General features: G+C 38.5%; 1 protein-coding gene across 1 annotated transcript in view; it reads right to left on the bottom strand.

The window, feature by feature from the left end:
- LOC140565116 (uncharacterized) overlaps positions 1 to 22,172 on the bottom strand; it is a 32,214-nt gene extending 10,042 nt beyond the window's left edge. The window contains 13 exon segments of the mRNA XM_072690925.1: positions 1 to 244; positions 1,439 to 1,537; positions 9,103 to 9,646; positions 9,752 to 9,798; positions 11,624 to 11,797; positions 13,832 to 14,005; positions 14,300 to 14,473; positions 14,953 to 15,126; positions 15,352 to 15,525; positions 16,575 to 18,482; positions 19,292 to 19,678; positions 20,806 to 20,858; positions 21,425 to 22,172. Coding sequence (XP_072547026.1) covers positions 1 to 244; positions 1,439 to 1,537; positions 9,103 to 9,646; positions 9,752 to 9,798; positions 11,624 to 11,797; positions 13,832 to 14,005; positions 14,300 to 14,473; positions 14,953 to 15,126; positions 15,352 to 15,525; positions 16,575 to 18,482; positions 19,292 to 19,629 — 4,050 coding nt within the window. The 5' untranslated portion in view covers positions 19,630 to 19,678; positions 20,806 to 20,858; positions 21,425 to 22,172.

Below are 22,172 nucleotides of genomic sequence, written 5' to 3'. Positions count from 1 at the left end.
ATGTTCTTCATTCACTCCTTCACTCTCTCCCTCTATGATGTAGAGCTGTGTGTAAATCCTGTTCAGGAGGGTTCTATTCTCTTCTGTTTTGATTCCCTCAAATAAGCTCTCGTACTTCTTCTTCATGCTGCTTTTGTGTTTCTTTATGACTCTGTGTAAGACATCGTCCACTGGTTGGTGATAATCCTGCTGCAGAGGTCCAGTTTTTGTGATTGTGTATGGTGCTGCTTCTGTGAATCTTTGCCTAACGTGGGGGTCAATCACAAACATTAGTCATTTTAAGTCTATTTATATATATTTTAGTGACTTGTACTGTCACTTTTAACAAGTTATTCTGTGTATTTTGTACCTACACTCGTTTGCCAGAAATACATTACTTATAATGTTTTACTTATAATCAAAGTGGTTTGCCTTTTCATGCATAACTACTTAATGTCCTTAAATGTAATCTAGCTAGGCATGGCTTACAGTTGATTCTGGTTCTGTAGCTAATATGAAGCAAGCTTGGGCACTTAAACAGAAGAGGAGCACACAGGCAGGCATTTCTTGGGTTAGGTATCTATGAGGCATCTACAGTGGACCATCCAAGTAAAGTAATATGTAGCAGTTACTCAGAGAAACAGCAAATCTCTAAAAGCTCACACATGATTTTGTTAAATGCTAATTTGTATTGAAGCTAATGGCCCTTGAAAATCCTGAAAGATTAAATGATTTGATCCACAATTTTGTGGAATTACTCCTTGATGTACATTACAGGCTTGTGCTTAAGGTACACCACAAGTTGTGTGCAAAGTGTTTTAATGCAACATGCAAACTTCCAGTGGCAGAAAATGATGCATGGTGCATAAACTCCACCGAGAATTCAGGGCTGATTCACAATATATAAAACACCTGTTAACTGACCAGCAATAACTGACTGCAATATTAATCAGGTAAAACATAATATCTAATCTGCATCTAATCACATTCTTCTACAAAGAGCTCTAAAAATAATGTGAGGTTTGATGTCCACTGAATCCTTGAGAAATAAATTAGCCATGTCTGCATGAGTAATGTAGGTGGAAACCTGTCAGAAAGCAGATTAGTTTCAGATCTTAAGTTGCTTTAGTAACTGACACCCTCTTTGATCTCTGGAACAGAAAATCTCAGGTTCTCATAAACTCTGAGTTAACATATCTGTTTTTTGTCAACCACCACTAAAGTTATATCTGAACAACAGTTGGTTAGACACTGATTGATGTTGAATGGGGTAATGAGAAGCTGAGAATATGCAGTACAATGTGCAACATTACTCTCTGGCTCCATAATGAACTTCACTATGTTCTAAATGATGAAAGATGTCTTGTCGATTGTGCATGTGTGCACTAGATTTCTTTTGCCTCATTGCTGAGAGTGTTTATGCACTAGATTTCTAATTAAATAAAAGTTGAGAACTCACTCTGGGTCAGAGAGTGCAGATCCACTGCTGAAATCAGGACGATGCTCAATGGACTGGTCACTCTTCATAGATACACAGCTGGGGTCTTTTTCTCTAACGCTGAAATCAGGACGATGCTCAATGGACTGATCACTTTTCATAGATACACAGCTTGGATCAGAGGTTCCTCCTCCACAGTGATGAAGCTCCATTGTGGGGTTTTAACTCTACACACACAAACAAACAGCTGTAATCCTCCCTGTTAATATCTATTAATGCATTTCATTATGCTAATGCTGTCAAAACATTGTTTAAAATCTGATCTGTGGTCTTTACTGGTCGAATTTAATGTATTTAGTGCAAGCCAGTAGCAATGTTCTCACAGTACCAGACAATGTGAACCAAAATCTTGCAATGTGACCAGATGTTTGGGAAAAAATAAGTAGTTAATCAATGAGAACATTAACTAGCAGTTCAAAATGCTTTACAGTGAAGTGTTTCTAAAAAGTGTGTAGTTTCATGAATTTGATCCCCAGTGGTGCACAAGCCTCTTTAAAAAAAATATGCCAGTGTTTGATATAGCAGCCTCTTTTCACTGATTGTACTTATATTTGGATGCAGCTAAAGCATATAGAATAGGATTGAATAAATGGAGTTTGTATGAGTTTACCAGTCTGTTCAGTGACTGTTACAGCACCTACCTCAGCCATGTACAGTTAACCCCACCTATGGAAAGAGTTATAGCTAAAACACAGTTTATGTTTTCACTTCTAGCAGAGATGTGGAGGCAACCAGTGTAATAAAATTGTCATTGTGTAAGTTTGTGCAGTAATCTGAATTAAATTGGCCTAAATAAATCAGCATTAATGCAATGGATACTTTATATGTCTACTTAATCAATATTAAAGTTCAGGTATTAGGCTTTCTAGTAATTCTTAGCATAATGTGACTGGGCTGCAGTAGACTTGAAAGTTTCCAAAGCTGGTTATCTGAACCTTCAGACTGTTATAAACAGGAACAGCTGCTGTAAACATACAGTTATTAATTGAGAAGGATGACTGACTTTCATATTTATCAGATACAAATATATTGGCACCATTTTAACATTAGAACTGACTTTAAAGATCATGACTGTTTCCTCAAGGTGTGCTGCTCCAATCTAAGAAAACCGGTGAGGCTGCATTTCTCGTTTACATCATGTGTCTGGAAGTCCCTTAGCCTCCCTATATACGCACATTTAAAACAGAGTACAATCACTTTTCTAGTTCAGACTATGCCATCAGCATATGATGATTTAGGAGGAGGCAGTAAGAGAGAAGAGAGAACTTAGAAAACTTTGGGCTGGATTTCAGGTGGAGTTCTGCTTGTGGTAGGTAGCCAGTCAGTCTGATAAGGAATGAAAGATAACAGTGAAAGAGAAAGAGCTAGTGGAGGGTTGCCAAAGCTTTGTTGTAGACATGAACAAGGTAGAGATGGAGATTATAGGACACTAGATTAGGGAGGAGGGGCCTCAGGCATGTTCCTTTTTCCATATGTTTGTTATGTTCATTAGATTTTCTATTAATATTTGTGTGTATTGTGCATTTTACTACTGATTTTGTCAGGAATCAGCTTTACAAGAATCCAGTAATAGGATAAGAGATAAAACAGACAATAAAATATAAAAATAGTATAAACCCTCCCCCCACCAGTGAGTAAGCCAAAAGTGATAGTGTCAAGAAAAAACTCCCTCCAAGCTAAAGGAGGAAACCTCAGTAAGCATAAAACAACAGCAGGAAGGTGGGAGGCTGCTTATAAATGCATGATTTTATGACTTTTAATAAATGCTAATTTTAGACTATCATGAATATGACAGTCATGAAATATCACTGTCATGACTATCATGACACTCATGAATTACCTGGGACACCATAGCACCTGTTTAGCAGCAGCATAGCAACCAACTGCAACACCAGAGCAACTGCCCAGCAACTGCATAGCAACATATTGAGAAACCACAGTAACTGCTTAGTAGCAGCATAGCAAACATGTGCAAAACATAGAAAGTGCATAGCAATCTGGAATATCCCAGTAACTGCAAAGCTACCTCTTATCATTAAAGGTGTAGCCATGGACAGGGACACCAGATCACTATAAAACACTATAAACAATACATGCCTAGCAATTATCTGGGACACCATAGCAACTGCTTAGTAAAGCCACAGCAACCACTTGTCAAAGCACAACCACCACTTCCACTTTTTAGAAACTTCACTGCATGTCTTTAAGACTCATGTAGGTTTTTAGCTATGCCCACAGGCCAGACTTGTTTGGACTGGGCATTGTCATAAGACTAAGAACAAATTATTATTCTTTTTTAAAATATATTTTAAATTTTATATTTTATTTATTTATCAGAAGGACGTAGTGAGAGCTAAAATGCTTTTACATTTCATTATGTACTGACCCATTGTTATACTGAAACACACACACACTCACACACACACACACACACACACACACACACAAATAAACACACTTTTCAGATGTACTTTCAGTTCAGAAAATAATAATCGTCATTCACCAAATCAGTCTTTACAGTTAATAATTACATAAGCTTTACAGAGTTTTTTAGTCTCTATCCTCTTTTAGTGTGTAAATCTGCTCGATACTGAAGGTTAGAATCACTAACAGAGAGAAACACAACACTACAGTCACATCTGAGACAAACTGAGAGCGCTGCTACCTTTTCTGAAGCTCCTCTAGAAGTTCTTCAGTCCGTGTTGATTCACAGCAGAGCTACAAGAGAAAACATTACTGAACACAAACACACACACATTTAATTTCTATTTCAGTGCTCCACCGTGACTGAACTTAGAAAGAAGTATGAAGAAGAAAGACTTGTAGAACCAGTCAGATCTCATTACATCAGGAGTATATCTGAAGGATACTACAGATGTGTGTGTGTGTGTGTGTGTGTGTTAATATCTTTATGTATATTACTGGTTGACAGTAATGTTGTGACCATCTAATTATTAGTAGTAGAATTAGTAGTAGTATTATCTGTTACTTATGTTTGGGTACAGTGAGCTGTCTAGTAGGGCTGTTTTTTTTTAGAAAAGAAAGTAAGCAAGATTTTTGGTCACACTGATCTTTCACCCACTATTTTGTGAAGCGGGCGAACCCTACTGCATCTCCACATGCAAACAGATAAGATGTGACTATAAGATATGAAATACAACTAGTCTTACCAACTTTTCACTTCCTCAGCCAAATCCGCTGAAGTGACAGATAGGCCTTGTCACAGGGGTCACACTAAAATATAAAATTGTTTTCCTTGAAATTATTATTGCTATCATTGTGTCTTTAAGATTAGATTAAGATTAAGATTAAAAATGGGATGTTTTAATAATGTAATGGTATATATTTGAATCTTCTATATGGTATATTACTATAAGGGTAGTATCCACTTACTGATGTTTTATTTTTCATTACTTGATTATGCATTATCCTCCATCATCATCATGGCTTGTTTTTTTGCAGAAAGTGAAAAGTGTTCCCAAGAGAACTGCACTCCGTTGCCCAGCTTTTTAAATAGCTGACATGTGGCCATCATACGGAATGTTAAATGTCTGTTGTGTTAGCTATAAACATTAGTTTTTCTTAGATTTTTAATTTTTGAATGGCACACGTTCACTATTTTCATTATCAGAACTCAGATATTCACCCTGAGCTTCACCTAAAACAGTCTTAGACTGCAGTCAAATACAACATGCTATATATAACCCCCAATTTTCTCTTCAGCTCATCCATAAAGTAGAACCCTTACAGGCTTAATGTAACATATGGGTTGACACAGGCTGCATGTGCAGAGAGACTTTATTGGGGCTATAGCAAAGCTCATCGTCAGGACAGGCAGAGGTCCGGAAACAGGCAGGCAGGTACAACTCAGGCAAATCCATAATCCATGTCAAAATACAAAGCAGAATAAGCAACAAAGAAACTTCAGAGATTGGTAACAGTGACTTCACAAAGAACACCCAAAACTGAGGTGCTTAAGAGAAGTCCTAATCAGTCCAATCATGAAGGGCGGAGCTTAGCCCATGCCAGCAGAGGGAGACGTTACTCTTAGTCTAGTCTGTTTTATGAAGTTTCATAGTGGGGGTTATTTTGGACAGAATAAGTATTATAAGAGGGTTCTGCCTTTTTACAGCTTTCAGCAGTACTGCCACCAGTCTTACACTGCAGGTTTGTAATTGACCATTCAGGTATTTTATTGCTTTTATTGTCTAAGTCTCCACTGTTTTGGAAATCAGGTCATCTATGAGTTGCTTAGCTATTCAGAGAAACTGATTAAGACTATTAAGTCACAGGATAGGTGTGTTGAGTGTTTCACTGTTTGTAGAGATGTTGTGGGCTCTCCAAGATAAAGGTAAAGGTAAAGGTGCAAAGTTAAATGAAATATGCTTCATCTTTACTGAATTTCTGTCTGATGTATTCAGATTTTATCACTTTATTTAGAGTTTCTCCTGTGTTCAGAATCATGAATATTATGGAAGTTACCATCACTATGTTTTTAATTACTTTTTAATTTTATACATGCAGACATCATTGGTTAATGCAGGGTCAGTGCTTCAATATTATTATTTTCAGCTTTATGAATATTTGTCTTATTAATGTCTACAGATTTTTATATATTATTAATAACCATCAGTGCACCACATAGCCAGTGACCATATGTTCTACACTGTCCATCTCCATTGTGTGTGTGAGAGAGAGAGAGTACATGCTCTATTATTAAAGTTTGTTGATTCATTAGTCGTCAGTGTTTCACTAAAAGACGAGAATTCACTCCGAGTCAGAGAATGCAGGTCTACTGAGAACAGTTCATCCACAATGAGAGTACAGTGTTCAGTAAATACTTGGTTAATCTATTTAATCTGGGAGCAGTTCTTTACTTTTCAGTAGTCTAATCATGCAGTAGTTTAATTGCTGAGGAGTTTGACTGTCAGTGAACACTAATTTAATACATGCACAACAGTACACCCCCCTCCACACACAAACACACACAATACCCATTGTACTCTGCATTGATTTTTGTGATTGAGAAAAATGAGGAGTAGAATTATTAAATATGCTATACTGATATATTTGTACACTTATGAAGTACTACAGCATATAGTTAAACTGGAAGCTAAGTGATATATGATGAAGTTTTAAAACGTCATATACCAAGGTGAATATGTGACAAAATGAGTAATAAGTGCATGATTTGTGTTTTAATGAATTTTAAGAAGAAAAATTACCAGGTTTATATGCATGCATTGATAATGACATTATGTATAAGGGGTTTACATTTCCAAGCCATAACATTTCCAACATAGATCTGCTTTAAACTTGGCATGGACACTTTTTAAATATTATAGTATAGAATCAAATGTAAATGTGTTAATACTTAATAATAATGAAATACTTATCCAAAATTCATCATACATCTCCTTAAACCTTAAAAGTTTTGCCTAGATGTATACAGATGCATTGATAATTACAGTAAACATTATGGTGGTTACTTTTCTAAACCTTAAAAGTGTCACAGTAGATCTTTACAATTGGAATGAGTGATGTATTATAAGGAGTAAGAAGTTAGGAGAAGGAGTAAATATATAGGTCTAAATGCATGCATTCATAACAAGACTAAGTCTGTGTGAATCTGCCAAAACTAAAAATGTCCACCATTGATCTGCTTTAATTTCTACCATAAAGCTGCTTAAAACCTGGTGTGGACACTTATCTGCCATTGCAGAAAAGAGTCAAGTTGGAATGAGTGATGTTTAATGGGTGTCAGGCCCTCGTTATCACGCCCTCCCCCGGGGCGATCCCGAGCCACTGCCCACAGGCCTAAATAAGGACTTTGGCCTCACTTCCACCTTGTTTACGTTCATGTGTGTTTGGTTCAGTTCACTTGAGTTGATTCATGTTCATTTGTGTTCATGTGTGTTTGGTTTAGTTTACTTAAGTTGATTCATGTTCAGTTGTAATCTTTGTTCATTGTTTGGTTCATGTGTTACACCTGGGACTGGGGGTACTTAAGGAGCCTCTACACCGTTGTTCGCTGCCGAGAATTGAACTGTCTGGAACCTCTAGGATGCCCCGAGGTTCCTCGCATGTTCAGGTCAGCGCCGGTGCTTTACCCATGTTCAGGAGTAGGTCTCCCTGCTACTCATACGACTAGCGAGGCTCGCTCGCTTCCTGTCAGGATTCTCAGGTTACCCACGTTCAAGCAAGGCGACCCACGCTCGCGGCAGCACACTGCTATTTCAGGTTAAGTCGGCCTTGCTGTTTGGTCTAGCAGCTGGTTCCCAAGCTCTCCATGTTTATGTATTGAGCACTGCTCTAGTTTCTGCTTACGCTAACCCCCTATCGCCTAGGCCCTGCCTGTTGGATTTAGCATCCAGCATCCCTTCCAGCTCCCAACTCCTCCCAGTCCCAGGATTGTTGTGTTCACCATTCTGTTTGTCATGTTTGAGTTTTGTTTACTATTTGTACTTATTAGTTGCTGCTCATTTTGCCTTACTTGCCCCTTTTTGTTACCCTGATTTAGTCAATAAAATGGCTTGCTTTGATTCCATCTCTGTGATAGTTCATCCATCTTGGTCTGGCTTAACACGCCATGACAAAAAACATATAAGCACAGATCAATAAGCATACAGTAATAATCACAGCATACATTAGGTTGGTTACCTCAAATTACCTAAAAAACTCAAAATTGTCACCATAGGTCTGCTTCAAATGCTGTGAAGACATCAGATATTGTAGTATATTTTCACATCATAGATATGCTTCAAATTTGGTGTGGACGCATTAGATACTGTAGTATAGAATCAAGTTGTAATGAGTGATATGAGATTTATTATGCATATAAAAATCATATTAAGCTCTAGTGTAGAGCTTTTATAAGCTCAGGCCTGTATGCATGCATTTATTATTACAGTATACATTTTAAAAACTCCAAATTATCCTAGAATAGTTTTATTTATGATGTGTATTCATGATTAATATATAAGGTGTAAACAAATATTTGTAAACAGTCAGTTAAATATTAACCACCAAAGCTAAATAGAGTGAAACAGCAGTGATAACTGCCATAAAACATAACTGGGTAAAATACAAACACGATAAGCCTTATACAGTGGAAAACAGCATTGTTTACATTGTTTCTGATAAATAAACTGTTTAAAATAAACAATAAGTATTGCACTAATGGGCGCTTTATAAACAACATGGTCAGAATCTACATACAAAACAATACACAAACAAATATTAATCACTACATTCTCCTTGTTACTGTTGCAATTAAATTTAAATAAATGCCCATTGCAAATTAAGTTTAACATTTATAGCAAAATGTACAAATGTTTAGCTTTTTGGAATCAACCAATCAAACCCAATCAAGACCAATTCAAATCAAGTCCAACACAGCTAATATAACAAGTGATTTCTCTACATTTAACGTAAAATGTCACTTGCACTTGTCTCAGACAAGTCTCAGAATTATAATAATAAAGATTACCCAGAATACAAATAATAAATATTACCCAGAATACAAATAATAAAGATTACATCAGACTTTATGTTTCAGTGTTAATATTTAACACACACACATTAACTAGTCATTAGTCCTGATCATAAGCCACTAGTGTAGAGGCTATTCTATCTCACACACACACACTGAGGAGTGAGACCCAACCCTTAACCCTGCATAGAGTGGCTCAGTGAATGTGGTGTGAACTATATGTATTGGGGACAGTATGTGTGTGTCAGGTGAGATGCTGTAAAAGGTCAGAGTACCAGCTGGCCAGTCCAAATACACTCCTACTCTGTTAGACTGGTGTGGGTGAGGAAATATGTCAGTTCTCTTTTGATTGTTCCAGACAGAGTAACTGTCATGAAAGAGCCTCAGACTCCAGGACTGATCATTGTATCCAAACTGACCGTCATCTTTGAGTCCTTTCCTCCTGATTCCTCTGTATGATACCGCCACATCAGCCCACCTCTTCCCTTTCCACTCAGCCTCCCAGTAACAGCGTCCAGTTAGACTCTCCACACTCAGAACTTGATCCCAGTATTCAAATCTGTCTGAATGTTTTGGATATGGCTGATCTTCTCTCACACTCTTCACCTTCTTGTTTCCCTTAGACAGAGAGAGACGATTGTGTGCTGTGTTTGGGTCCAGAGTGAGCTTACAGGCATCTGTGCGCACACACATATTTAAGGAGAAAACACAAAAAATGTAATCGTGAGAAAGAGTGTGTGTGTTTGAGAGTGTGTGTAATTGCTGGTGTGTGTGAATCTTACACTTCTTCAGCCCTAGTTTCATCCTGTTCTTTCCTCCATGTTCCACCCTAAACATACACACACAGATGAACTGAGAGGGTAAGAACTGTAATGGCTCCATGTATGGGTTCATGGGCAACTCTTGTTTGTCAGGAGTTGTTTAAAAGTTGAATAATAACACTTAATAATTAATTAATAATTGTTCAATGATATATACAGTACGTACACATATACACCCTGACCCTCACAACATGTCCACAACAACAAACAAGCTCATCAAAATCATCCAATCAAAAAATTGGCTGGTTTCTTTCATCCAAGTAGACAATTAGAGGGGGTGCCAAATAACACTGGTGTGTGTCATAACAACTCATGTTACCTCTGTGAAACCTTAGAATCATCTGGAGGCTCAAAGAAGATGATTACAATAAAATATGAGTGAGAACGAGTCTAGCAGTGAGGGAGCTGTCCCAGAACTCCCTGCAGCCCTGGAGTCCCACAAAGGCTGTCAATGTGCATTGTTGGATTGTCTAAGCTAAAGTAATTGAGGCCCAGAATGGGAGATACCACACGGTCTAATTCCAAGTCTCGCATTAGACCCTCTTGTTTTACGATTTGCAAGAGACTGCCTTATACCTTTCAGGTTGCTGCTTTAGTAGAGCTTACTACACTGACTTGTGTTCTTCTCCATTTCCTCTTTCCTTCCGCTTTACCCTTCTTTTCTTTTTTCTTCTCTTATTTTGTCTTTTGTTTTTCTATTCTGTTTATGACTTCAATTATTTCCCCCCTGTTTCCTGGTTTCTCTCAATACCCACCATTACCATTTGTCACTCTACAAAGGTGCACCAGTAAAGTGTTGTTTAACTGAGTATATATACTGTGCTACACAGGGGGGAAACAGGTGGTCAGCACTGTTTAACGTTGGGGATTCTGGGACTTGGCATTGTTTAATCCAGATCCATTCACTTTACTACTGTGCCAGCCACACCCCCTCCTGATGTCTGGCTGTAGTTACACAAAACCTTTGAACATTACAATTTGAACATTACTCCATGACTCCGCAGAACACTATGACCACTGCTCAATAGCCCAAAGGCTCATTCTGTGCCTCTTCCCATGTTCTACTACATTATTGATAATTTCCTATGGATATTACTGTAAATAAGCTGTGAGCATGGGCCTAGCTCAATCAGCCTTGTGTTTAGATGTTGGCTTTTAAAATTGTTGCTCTATGCGACATCCGGACCGGACTACATGAAGCAGCATTATGGTTACATGGTAAATTACTTCTCACATACCTGACCAGCAAAATGCCCAATATTTAGGGTCGTAATGTCCTCTGTTCCACAACATGGTCCATATGTATATGTAATGGCCCTTATGTGGCACACCTCTGGTCTATACAATATCTGGCTCATTTAGGGTAAAACTGAGCTTAATTTATCTGACCTTAATTTGCCCTAGACATGGCCCACAATGTGCCAAACATCTGGCTGGCAGTCATGTGGCTGAGTTGCAGCAGCCAGGCTCACCTTGAGTCAACCTGTAATTCAAGGCCAAATGTGGTCCATATCTGTAATGTCTTTACTTTAAAGGATCTGGGAGCTTTGTTAGGATACAGAGCACTGCTTGTGACCCAGCCAAACAAAGAAGAAAACCAAGCCTTCTCAGCAGTGCTGTGTTGCTCATGGTGCTGGACACCTACCCACTGTTGTTGTGGTCAGCCCACAGCATCATGTAGCTCAGAGGAGGAGCTGCAGAACTACACACAGCTACACCTGACTTTTCAAGCTGTCACTAAAGCAACACTGGAGCTGAACACACAGTGAGGAGAACTAAGAAGTGATGAGAAGGATGCATTTTTCATTCTGGCCCAGTATGACCACAACTTACAATAGTTTCTCCAGTTTAAAGTGTGGATCCCTCAGAAGATCAGACAGCAGCTTTACTCCAGAATCTCCTGGGTGATTATAGGTCAGATCCAGTTCTCTCAGGTGGGAGGGGTTTGATTTCAGAGCTGTAGCCAAAGAGGAACAGCCCTTCTCTGTAACCATACACCCCGACAATCTGCAGAAAGGAAGAAAAATGAGGGACATATAAAACTTACACAGAGCCAAATCAGCTACAGAAACAAAAACAACATGCTCTTGTTTCTGAAAGATACACAGACAAAGTATTTTACTCTAGGCAATAACTGCAGGGCAATGTTATAGATAAAGGGGAAATGGAGGAAAGGACAAACACAATAGAAACTTGTGTATGCATGCATGCAAAGTAGTTAATCTCCTGGATAATTCACTAAACACAATGTGTTTATTTAATTTAAAGTAGTCATGTTTTAGCAACATATTTCAGTGCTCTCTGGTCAGATATGATATGACAAATTATACATTTTACTTTTTCCAAATCGATATGAATGGGACTAAAAGAACAATCATGAGTCAACTTACAAGTCTAGCATTGCAGCCAGTGATTTTCAAATCAAGAGATATGCTAATATTTCTGCACCTTCTGAGCAAGCAGAAGGAATATGTATACAGGTGCTGGTCATAAAATTAGAGTATCATGAAAAAGTTGATTTATTTCAGTAATTCCATTCAAAAAGTGAAACTTGTACATTATATTTATTCATTACACACATACTGATATATTTCAAATTCAGTATCTCAGGAAATTAGAATATTGTGAAAAGGTTCAATATTAAAAAACACCTGGTGCCACACTCTAATCAGCTAATTAACTCAAAACACCTGCAAAGGCCTTTAAATGGTTTCTCAGTCTAGTTTTGTTGGCTACACAATCATGGGGAAGACTGCTGACTTGACAGTTGTCCAAAAGACAACCATTGACACCTTGCACAAGGAGGGCAAGACACAAAAGGTCATTGCTAAAGAGGCTGGCTGTTCACAGAGCTCTGTGTCCAAGCATATTAATAGACAGGCAAAGGGAAGGAAAACATGTGGTAGAAAAAAGTGTAAAGTAAGCAATAGGGATAACCACACCGTGGAGAGGATTGCGAAACAAAACCCATTCAAAAATGTGGGGGAGATTCACAAAGAGTGGACTGCAGCTGGAGTCAGTGCTTTAAGAACCACCACGCACAGACGTATGCAAGACAAGGGTTTCAGCTGTCTCATTCCTTGTGTCAAGCCACAAGAGACAGTGTGAGAAGCGTCTTGCCTGGGCTAAAGACAAAAAGGACTGGGCTGCTGCTGAGTGGTCCAAAGTTATGTTCTCTGATGAAAGTAAATTTTCAATTTCCTTCGGAAATCAAGGTCCCAGAGTCTGGAGGAAGAGAAGAGATGCACAGAAACCACGTTGCTTTCACAGAAAACTTTCCACAGTCAGTGATGGTTTGGGGTCCACTATGTTTTCTGAGGTCCAAGGTCAACGCAGCCATCTACCAGGACGTTTTAGAGCCTTTCATGCTTCCTGCTGCTGACCAACTTTATGGAGATGCAGATTTCATTTTCCAACAGGACTTGGCACCTGCACACAGTGCCAAAGCTACCAGTACCTGGTTAAAGGACCATGATATCCCTGTTCTTAATTGGCCAGCAAACACGACTGACCTTAACCCCATAGAAAATCTACGGGGTATTGTGAAGAGAAAGATGCGATACGCCATACCCAACCATGCAGAATAGCTGAGGGCCACTATCAGAGCAACCTGGTCTCTCATAACACCTGAGCAGTGCCACAGACTGACGGCCCCATGCCACTCCGCATTGCTGCAGTAATCCAGGCTAAAGGAGCCCCAACTAAGTATTAAGTGTTGTACATGCTCATACTATTCATGTTCATTCTTTTCATTTGGCATTTCTAAAAATCCTTTTTTTGTATTGGTCTTAAGTAATATTCTAATTGTCTGAGATACTGAAATTGGGGTTTCATTAGTTGTCAGTTATAAGCATCAAAAATAAAAGTAATAAACACTTGAAATATATCAGTCTGGGTGTAATGAATGAATATAATATACAAGTTTTTTGAATGGAATTACTTAAATAAATCAACTTTTTCATGATATTCTAATTTTATGACCAGCACCTGTATCTTTCAAAATCAGACCCGAATATTTAAACTAATTTACAGATAATTTACCGGAGTGTCTCTAGTTTACAGTGAGAACTCATCAGTCCAGCAGAGAGCAGCTTCACTTCTGAATCCTGCAGGTCATTATTACTGAGGTCCAGCTCTTTCAGGCAGGAGTTTACTGATTGTAGAGCTGATCCCAGATTATCACAAGAGTTCCACCTAAGTTTACACATAGATAATCTAAAAAAAGGAAAATAAGAGAAATGACAACTGATTTTTATAAAATACTGAAATTTCTATGTCTGCAAAAATATAGAAATTACAGCAGATCTTTAAGTATTCTCAAATAGGTTACCTGAAATGAAAAGGAGATTAAGTATGTTGTTTGGATGACATTTATTTATGTAATCTTATTTTATTGCAGTAAGAGATTAGAATTGTAAAACTAATGACATGCATTTTGCAGATTAGTTGAGTTTATATTTTGTTTCATAATGTTTTTTCCTGTCATGAATAAATTGAAAGAAGATTCACCTGAGTGTTTCCAGTTTACAGTGTGAACTCTTCAGTCCAGCAGAGAGCAGCTCCACTCCTAAATCATGCAGGTCATTGTTACTGAGGTCCAGCTCTTTCAAGGAGGAGTTTACTGATTGTAGAACAGAGCAGAGAGCTTCACAGGAGCTCCACCTAAACTTACACATAGACAGTCTAAAAAAGAAAAAGAAGAACTATTTAAAGGAGGAACTCAGAATAGAAAAACAGACACATTATATTATATGATTTGGACACAGTAAAAGTTAAATATACCATCAAGGTTTTTAAATGCAATTTAGAAAGTGTTTAATATTTATCTGAGGGTCTCAGAAACTTGCACTTAGAGACTAAAACACAGACGTGAATCTGGACAGAACTAAAATGATTAGATCACTGCTAAGTTTAGTGCAAAACAGTGCAAAAGACATGGCAGATCCAGATGGAAATAAAAATCACAGAGGAGCCCCTTGAAGGAGAATTACCCCAGGGCCCCATGTAAATTTATCTGAATTGAAAAGGAGACTAAGTATAATGACTGTTTGACAACACTTATTAGTGTATTCTTATTTTACTGCAGTGATTATATACACTATAGAATTCTACAACTACTTAGATACATCATGCACATTAGTTGAGATTTACAGATGATTAACCTGAGTGTCTCCAATTTACAGTGAGGACTCTTCAGTCCAGCAGAGAGCAGCTCCACTCCTGAATCCTGCAGGTCATTGTTACAGAGGTCCAGCTCTTTCAGAGAGGTGTTTACTGATTGTAGAGCTGATCCCAGAATTTCACAAGACTTTCCCCCAAGATTACACTCAGCTAGTCTGCAAAAGACAAGAAATTACTATGGATTTTTAAAATACTCAAAGTAGGATATGTGAATACAAAACTGGTAAAGTATATTATGTGGTCTGGACACAGTAAAACAACTGTGAAAGATACAATCAAATATTACACCCCCCCCCAAAAAAAAGAAAGAAAGAAAGAAATGTATTTTGAAGTAACAGTTTGTCTCTAAACTTTGTCGAGTCAACACACAGAAGATTCACCTTAGAGTCTCCAGTTTACAGTAAGTACTCTTCAGTCCAGCAGAGATCAGCTCCACTCCTGAATTATCCAGGTCATTGTTACTGAGGTCCAGCTCTTTCAGTGAGGAGTTTACTGATTGTAGAGCAGAGGAGAGAGCTTCACAAGAGTCCTTGTTTAAAACACCGCCAGCAAGTCTAAAAAGAAATAGTAAACAAATAATCAAATATAAAAATAGTCATACACATATACTATAATATAGTATAATCATTTATTAAATAATAAAACAAGAGATATACAACCTAGTTTTAAAAGGAATAATGAAAAGTCCTCTACTGGTGTTCAAAACATACATTTTCACACAGACCAATCCCTGATGTTCACTGGTGGACACTGGTGTAGGTTTCCTGTACCATGACAGGTTCTGCTCTAAACAAGTATCTCCTGGAATTCTCCACATTTGCATTTCTTGTAATTTACCTTAAGGAAACACAATCTGTTCTAATGCTTGTTAAATAGAATCCATCCATAAGACATCATCCAGTTTTTATTGCAGAATTTGGCAAGCCACAGTCTGATTAACAGATTGGGCTGTTGACTAGAGACTTTACTATTCACTAGATAAGTCACTGGATCCTGATTTGATTTTGGATCCTGATTTTATTTAGGCATTTAGTGTCTGTCTGTCCCTTATTCTGTCTCTCCCTCCACAGGTTAGAACTCTAAAAAAAACAGCAGTCTATGGTTTGGAAATTTCAGGTAACAACTGGATTTTTTCAGGAAGGCAGTGCTTGCCAGTGTTAATGTATCAAGTATCAAAAGCTATTTTACTGATTGTGATATTTCATTATGTTTATAAGAATCACCTAAAACTGTTCATTAACAAACTTGAGATGTTGCAATCAGCATCAGTTCAATATGAGAATTAATTCTAACTCTGCCTAGTATGTTTCAAACTCAACGTAATGAAAAAGATGGAAGATGAGTAAGAACTGTACTCAAAATATTTTGTAAATGAATGTCTTTGGGTGGTGGGAGGGTTGTTTTTTTTCCCCTGTTGTACTGAACTTGTACCAAACCAAGTTTGTGTACCACTAAACCCCTTCTGGTTAGACTAAATAAACAAATGAGTGAATGCACAAAGAAAGCACCTGATATGAGGTAAATGTTCCTATTTGACCATCAATATTCAAATATGGATGTTCGATAAATCTCGGTGTTGTGTTAATGTAGATAAAACACTCACACAGCTTTTCTGCAGACAGTCACAGCTGGGATTAGTCTTCTATAACCCTCCTCTAATGTGTTGTATTTTCTCAGGTCCAGCTCCTCCTGCACCTCCTCTGAGGTTAGAAACAAGCAGGCTACTGCTGAACACTGTCCAGGAGAGAGCTTCACTTCTGAGCCTCTCTTTGATTTTAGATACTCCTGAATCTCTCTGGAGAGAGACTGGTCCTTCATTTCAAACAGACAGAGGAACAGATTGATGGATTTCTCAATAGAAAGAGGTCTGTGATCTCCTTTGATTAACTTCTTGATGTACTCTGTGGTTTCCTTTGGCTGTATGTGTGTGTGTCTCAGTAGACCCTGTAAGAGTCTCTGATTAGACTCCACTGAGATGCCCAGCAGGAAACGGAGGAAAAGATCCAGATGTCCATTCTGACTCTCTGCAGCTTTATCCACAGCTCCAATCAGCAAATCATACAGTGAAACATATTCAGTCCACTCTCTCTGTTCTGGTTTTAAACACTGCAGTTCCTTCATCTTCTTGCTATTGTAGCAGTGAAACACATAAACAGCAGCCAGGAACTCCTGAAAACTCAGATGAACAAAGCAGTAGACCTTCCTCTGGTAAAGCACACATTCCTCCCTAAAGATCTCGGTGAAAACCCCAGAATACACTGAGGCCTCAGTGACGTCAATACCGCTCTCTCTCAGGTCCTCTTCATAGAACATCACATTGCCCTTCATCAGCTGTTTGAAAGCCAGTTCAGCCAGTTTCAGAAGCTCAGTTCTGTTGGATTCCAGCAGTTTATTTGGGTCCCTCTCATCTTTCTCCTCATACTTCTGGTTCTTCATGCTGGTCTGAGTGATCAGGAAGTGAGAGTACATTTCAGTCAGAGTTTTAGGGATTTCTGAGTGATGATGTTTGAGTCTCTGAAGCACAGTGGCTGAGATCCAGCAGAAGACAGGAATGTGGCACATGATGTGGAGGCTCCTCTCTGTCTTAATGTGGGAGATGATTTTCTGGGCTTGGTCTTGGTCACTGATCCTCTTCCTGAAGTACTCCTCCTTCTGTGCATCGTTGAATCCATGGATTTCCGTCACACGCTTGATGTGTTTAGGGGGGATCTGATTGGCTGCTGCAGGTCGACAGGTTATCCAGATTAGAGTAGAGGGAAGCAGTTCTCCTTTGATGAGGTTTGTCATCAACACACCCACTGATGATGTCATGGTGATGTCAGATATTTTCTCACACTCCTCAAAGTTCAGTGGAATTCTGCTTTCATCCAGACCATCAAATATGAACACAGCTTTGACCTTCTCATAGATCTTTGGATCCAGGTCTTTAATCTCAGGATGGAAGTCACACAGAAGTCCATGAAGACTGTACTGATGGTCTTTAATCAAGTTCAGCTCCCGGAACGGAAGAACAAACATGAAATCTACATCCTGATTGGCTTTTCCCTCGGCCCAGTCCAGAATGAACTTCTGCACAGAGACAGTTTTTCCAATTCCAGCAATGCCTTTAGTCAGCACACTTCTTAGAGCTGGTTCTTCATCTTCTTGTTCTTTGTGTTTGAGACCTTTATGATCTAGTAGAGGTTTAAAGATATCTGAGCAGTTGATTGGAGTATCTTCTCCATGTCTCCTGGGTGTTTTCTCCATCTGTAGAAACTCATGTTCTTCATTCACTCCTTTACTCTCTCCCTCAATGATGTAGAGCTGTGTGTAAATCCTGTTCAGGAGGGTTCTATTCTCTTCTGTTTTGATTCCCTCAAATAAGCTCTCGTACTTCTTCTTCATGCTGCTTTTGTGTCTCTTTATGACTCTGTGCAGGACATCGTCCACTGGTTGGTGAAAATCCTGCTGGAGGGGTCCAGTTTCTTCCACCAGAGTGTGAGTGTATGGTGCTGTTCCTATGAAGCGCTGCCTGATGAGGTGAAAACACAGTCATCACAACATCAGAAACACACCATTGCACTATACTATTGCACTGTTTATCATAAATCAATATTATTTCCATTGCATTTGATTACTTACACTTACACTGTTTATAATGTCCACCTCTCTACACCCATTGGTTATTACATTAGAAATAAAATAAAGTAAACTGCATAATAAGAGTTTATAGTTACACACAGTTACAGCCCCTCAGTTTCTGCTCAAGCTCCACCATGCCCCATTCCTCTTTTCGTAAAGGGATCAAAAAGTGGTGAATGAAACTGAATAAATAAGTAAGTTAAACTCAATAAATAAATAATATTTTGGATGTTATAAGATGGGTTTTGGTTAAACTACTAAAAACAACTAAACTGCATTTATATGTAAAAGAGCATGTAAATTTACATTAGCATTACATTGACTGCATTACTGCACTACAGTTGTGGTTCACTCTGAAAGACTGTTCAAAGGGCTGTAACAGGAATGAGGAAGTGAAGGGAACATTTTCTACATTTACAGTAAAGGCAGTTGTCAGCATGCGGATATGTGTCAACAAATGTAACAACATTTTTTTCTCACAGTTTGGGAAACACTGGCTTAACAAATTATGCACTTTTCTAGAAGATTAACCACAATTTAAACCAGGTGTAAATAAAGTCTTTATATTATATTATAAATCTCATTACATACTGCTTCATCAAATACACTGTGTCCCAAATTCTGGAAGCTGACTAAGTAGTCTTCAATGTTCTGATGCTTAATTACCTATCAGTATTTCACTAAAATATAGAAACTCACCTTGGGTCAGATGAGGCAGCTCCACTGGTGAATTTAGGAGGGTCGTCCATAGACCCGTAACTCTTCATAGACACACAGCTGGGTTCTCCTCCTCCACTGGTGATTTTAGGAGGGTCGTCCATAGACCAGTCACTCTTCATAGACACACAGCTGGGTTCTCCTCCTCCACTGGTGAATTTAGGAGGGTCGTCCATAGACCCGTCACTCTTCATAGACACACAGCTGGGTTCTCCTCCTCCACTGGTGAATTTAGGAGGGTCGTCCATAGACCCGTCACTCTTAATAGACACACAGCTAGGGTCTCTTCTATTACTGCTGAATACAGGAGGGTCCTCCATAAGTCAGCCACTTTTCATAGACACACAGCTGGTCTCTCCTTGTCCACTGCTGAATGCAGAAGTGATTGCAATATAACAAAATACACATTTTGAGAGACAATTAGTCTTTTATTTAAAATATTTTTTATATGTACTATTTAATGAATAGTATTCAATACTCCTCAGTATAATGAACTAAGATGTGTAATAATTTAGTAATATGCAGTGTTTAAGATTTTCATAATTAATGCTTAGGTAATCAGCAACTATCCAGTAATGGAACGATAGATTTTACAGTTCATCAGTATTTCTGGAATACATTGTGTGTACAGCCCTTTTCAGGTCATTCCACAGCATCTTGATGTGGTTAAAGTAAGGATTCTGACATGGGCATTCAATAACACAATTTCTTTCTCAATCATTCTTCAGCTGATTTTTTTTAAATCTTTGGTTCACTGTCTTGATGCATCACCCAATGTTTCTTCAGCTTAAGGCCATGGACTGCTGGTCCAAGATATATGTAAAATGTTTCACATACATCTTTGAATTCATCATTTTCTCAATGATTGCTAGGTGTCTAGACACTGATTTAGGGAAGACCCGGACTATGATGCTCCCTCTATCATGCTTCACAGTGCTGAAGTTTTGGTGTTGGGGGTCATTGTTTAATTGTTTTATAATAGTTCATCTTTAGTTAGTTCAAACTCACTGATTGGTTAGTGAGTACCTTTCATGAGTAGCATTCATTAAAGAAAAACATGTATTTACCAGTACTTCAATATTGGTGACTAGAGCAGTACAATGTAATCAACACAGTGGTTTACTGTAGCGAGAAGGAATTAATTAATTGCTATTATAGCAATACTTGGTTACTTTTTGCTTAATTACCACATTTTGCAGTAACAAATGATCTATATAATAAAGTTGTAGCACTTCAGCAAGCAGCTTTATAGACCGAAACAGACTAGAAACAATAATAAATAAGTTATTAACTGAGTGGTCACATGACGAGGGGAGATCCCAGCAGAAACATCCGACTGGAGCACAGACAGTCAGATCTGATCTGCATTTATACATATTTATGTTATGTTATTATGTTACCGAAACATCTTTGAACCAAAATACACACACACAGTTTCTGTTTCTGAGAAAAACAACACCACAGTCACATTTTAGTCAAACTGAGAGCACTGCTACCTTTTCTGAGGCTCGTCTAGAAGTTCCTCAGTTCGTCTTCATTTACAGCAGATCTAGGAAAGAAAACATTACTGGACACACAATCACACAAACTTCATCCATCCATTTCAGTGCTGTTTCTGCTCCCATTGAGCCATTTTAGTCCATTACACACCTGAACACTTTCTGAGTCCACACTATACTACAACTCGACTGAACTCTGTATCTGTACAAAGTAAGAAACCGGTAGGAGCGCATTTTTGTCATAGTGTGTAACTAAAGGAAACTACAAAGGTGTGTGTGTTTTTGTCTTTGCACCTATTACTGGTAATGGACAGTGAGCTGTGAATACCTATTTATTACTAGCAGTGAGCTGTCCACAGTTCTTGGTTCTAAGTTTTTTTAGTAAAGAAAGTAAAGAAACATTCTGTCAAGTCTGGCGTCTTGAGAAAAGTCAAGTCAAGTCAGATTTATTTGTATAGCACTTTTTACAACTGTTGTCGTCACAAAGCAGCTTTACATAAATAGTGATTAATAAAAGACAGAGACAAAGAAGAAAAGAAGAAAATAATGTAAGACATGATGGATCAAAAACCCCCATTGAGCAAGCCAACGGCGACAGTGGCAAGGAAAAACTCACTCAGAGCTGGAGGAAGAAACCTTGGGAGGAACCAAGACTCACAAGGGGGACCCATCCTCCTCTAGTCAGAACTATTTAAACATTAATGATAAAAAATTACCAAACCAGGTATAACAGATAGTTAAAAATGGTTTAAACATGGTCACTAAACAGGTAGCAGTGGTGGGTGGGTGAGCTGCTGGTCTGCTATGGGTGGTGGTGGGTTGGGGGCCTGGTGGTTGGACCGGTAGGTGGCAGCTGGTTTGACGGAGGTAGAGGGGACCTCAGCAGGCAATCTCCCAGCAGGTCGGGCTGGGTGGCCATTTACTCGGAGAAGGTAAAAAGAGAGGGTTAGTTCTGAGAGGATTTTATGGAGAGCAGAGAATGTTGAGCATCAGCATCAGAATATGTCTGACGACTCAGGTCTGATTATAACAGCCTAATTAAAAGGAGAGAGCCAGAAGGTAACACAAACACACAGCACCCTGAAAATGCCTGCATCTCTCTGCTCCATCGTCAACAAACCTGAGTGATCGTGTGTAAGCAGCGAGACGACAGCTCCAGCATCTCAATGTACTACAATTCCCTGGGTCTGCAAACCCCTGGACCTGCAACCTTTATCTAAGAAACATTAATTACCACCAGAAAACACATCAGCAGTGAACTAAATGAAACTACTGAATCAAAGCTGAAGACCATGCATTTGAATAAATCACTGTGTTGATTTCTGAGTAGAGTGCATGTAAGGAATCCTTCAGCTGCTGTTAGA

This window comes from Salminus brasiliensis, chromosome 11, assembly GCF_030463535.1.
Source record: "Salminus brasiliensis chromosome 11, fSalBra1.hap2, whole genome shotgun sequence".
NCBI lineage: Eukaryota > Metazoa > Chordata > Actinopteri > Characiformes > Bryconidae > Salminus > Salminus brasiliensis.
The sequence above is the reverse complement of the archived record's forward strand: the minus strand, read 5'-3'. Positions and strand labels throughout refer to the sequence as shown.